Source organism: Octopus bimaculoides, chromosome 10, assembly GCF_001194135.2.
Source record: "Octopus bimaculoides isolate UCB-OBI-ISO-001 chromosome 10, ASM119413v2, whole genome shotgun sequence".
NCBI lineage: Eukaryota > Metazoa > Mollusca > Cephalopoda > Octopoda > Octopodidae > Octopus > Octopus bimaculoides.
The window spans coordinates 6,203,496-6,205,682 of record NC_068990.1 but is presented as its reverse complement, the minus strand read 5'-3'; the positions used below and the strand labels follow the sequence as shown (position 1 = coordinate 6,205,682).

The 2,187-nt window shown below is 33.3% G+C and overlaps 1 protein-coding gene across 1 annotated transcript in view; it reads left to right on the top strand.

Annotated features, from left to right (window-relative positions):
* Positions 1 to 1,512, top strand: part of LOC106882332 (cytosolic iron-sulfur assembly component 2A) — a 10,911-nt gene extending 9,399 nt beyond the window's left edge. The window contains exon 5 of the mRNA XM_014932976.2: positions 562 to 1,512. Coding sequence (XP_014788462.1) covers positions 562 to 662 — 101 coding nt within the window. The 3' untranslated portion in view covers positions 663 to 1,512. The remainder of the gene's footprint in view (positions 1 to 561) is intronic.
* The last annotated feature ends 675 nt before the right edge of the window (positions 1,513 to 2,187 follow it).

Sequence of the window (2,187 nt, the reverse complement as noted above, 5' to 3'; positions counted from 1 at the left end):
TATATATATATATATATATATTGGTATCTGATAGTCTTTCACACCTATTCTGTCTACAAAATTTCATTCACAAGGCTTCGGCCAAAGTTATGGTAGAAAATACTTGTATAAAGGTGTTGTACAGTGGGTTCAAATGTGGAGCCTTGTGACTGAACTGGTCCAGTCTTGAGGCCGTGTTTTATGCTGGGATGTCCTTCGTCTTGCCAACTCTTGTACTGTATTTTCCAGCATAGAACTTGAATTATTTGAACCAAAATTTACAGCCAACAAATGCAGGACAACTTATATACCAAGACGAATTTGGAGGACAAATAACTTCATGTGAAATGCAGCAGGATTTGGAAAGACAATGATGAGTGATGATGTTTCAATGTTTACACTACATGCTACATCATCTTGCCAGAAAATACAGTAACCACATCTTTTAACTTGTAGGACTATTGTGCATTTAGTCTAATACACATTAATGCAATATATTTTACTGTTTCCAGTGTTCACATAATACACCATTTTAAAATTATTTTTCACAATTTTCACAGTTCGTATTTTTGTTATTTTCAGTAAACCGGCAGATAAATGACAAAGAACGAATAGCTGCTGCCATGGAAAATCCGAAACTGCGTGAATTAGTAACACAATGTGTGGACTTTGAAAGTCTTTGACAGTAGATTGCTGTGGATTTTAGGAATTTCTTATTCTTTTTATCAGACTTGTTTTATATTTGTTGTCATTGTCTTTTTGTGTTCTTGTAACTGTTGGCTGTTTCTGTAATGTTTGCTTATGTGGAAACTCAAGGTCTGTCTCTTGTAGGGCAAAATGTACAATTGATGGAATTAATACCATTGTGTCAGTGGCTAATTAATTTTAATATCGCCCCTCCTTCCCTCTCAATGGGAAAAAAGGGAATATTTCCAGGTTAATTAAGAACTACATTGATTATGAGGAGATTTCAACAAAAAACTGGGTGATAAACTCATTGCTAATTTTGCTAACCCATTGCCCTTTGTTGTTATTGTAAGTTCCTTTACTAGAATCTAAGGCCAAGCATTTGTAAGTGGGTGGGTATACATTTATGTATATGTGTGTGTATGTGTGTGTGTGTGTGTATTATTCTGTATATATTAATGTGGATATACAGTAGAAAATCACAACACTGCAATATTCATCATGAGAAAGCATCTCATTTATATGTATAGTGCTGAAAAGTCTTGTGCTTTTTAACACTATACATATAAATGAGATGCTTTTTAGCACTATATATCTATACAAGATGCTTTCTCAAGGCAAATACTGCAGTGGCAGTGTTTTATCTTTCTACAGTATATCCACATTAAGTATGATATGTAGATTGCTATTCTGAATTAATACTGCTTGCATTGCTAATGTACACACTCAACCTCACACATTGTATTGATTCCCCTCCCATACTATCAAAAGTTATGGAACACAATGTGTTTCATAAGTGGAATTTGAACTTGATACCAAACAGAATAAAGCTAAATATGAATAACACATTTCCTTCATATCCACCATCTTCTTTTTTCTTGTCCTGCTATCTATATCTACACTGCATTCCTTATTCTCAAAATAGTCTTAAAAAGAATTATTTTGTGAAACTTCAACACAAAACAAGAAAGAAATTGAATAACCAAATAAAGAACAAAACCAACAAAACAACACAAAAGCTATTTATATTAGAAGGATTAATGGGATAAATATTTAATGAAAGACAGATATGTGTTAAAAGTCAAAGTACCAGTCATTAGGGTAAAAGTTTTCACCATCTTGTTCAATTTTTAGTCGGCCCTGATCCAGCTCAGCTATGTTAAAAGGCGTTCTAGCATTGACCATCCCATCTTTTCAGGCATAATTTTATATCTCAGGCTAATTATCCAGTATGTCCTTGTATTTTTATTGTTATTTTTAAAACTGGCAGGGTGTGTATGATTTGAAGGAGCTATGACTGTTGTCTTTAGTTGATTGAACAACTATGTAGAGGCTCCCTCATAAGCTCGCCATATTTTAGGTTGTTTATTTTGGTGTGTGTCCTGCTACCACTGTTACAGTGTGTATTTGGCAAGCACTCTCTCTTTCTCTCTCTCTGGCTCTCTCTCATATATATATATATATATATATATATATATATATATATATGTATGTATATATGTGTTATGTGTGTGTGTGTGT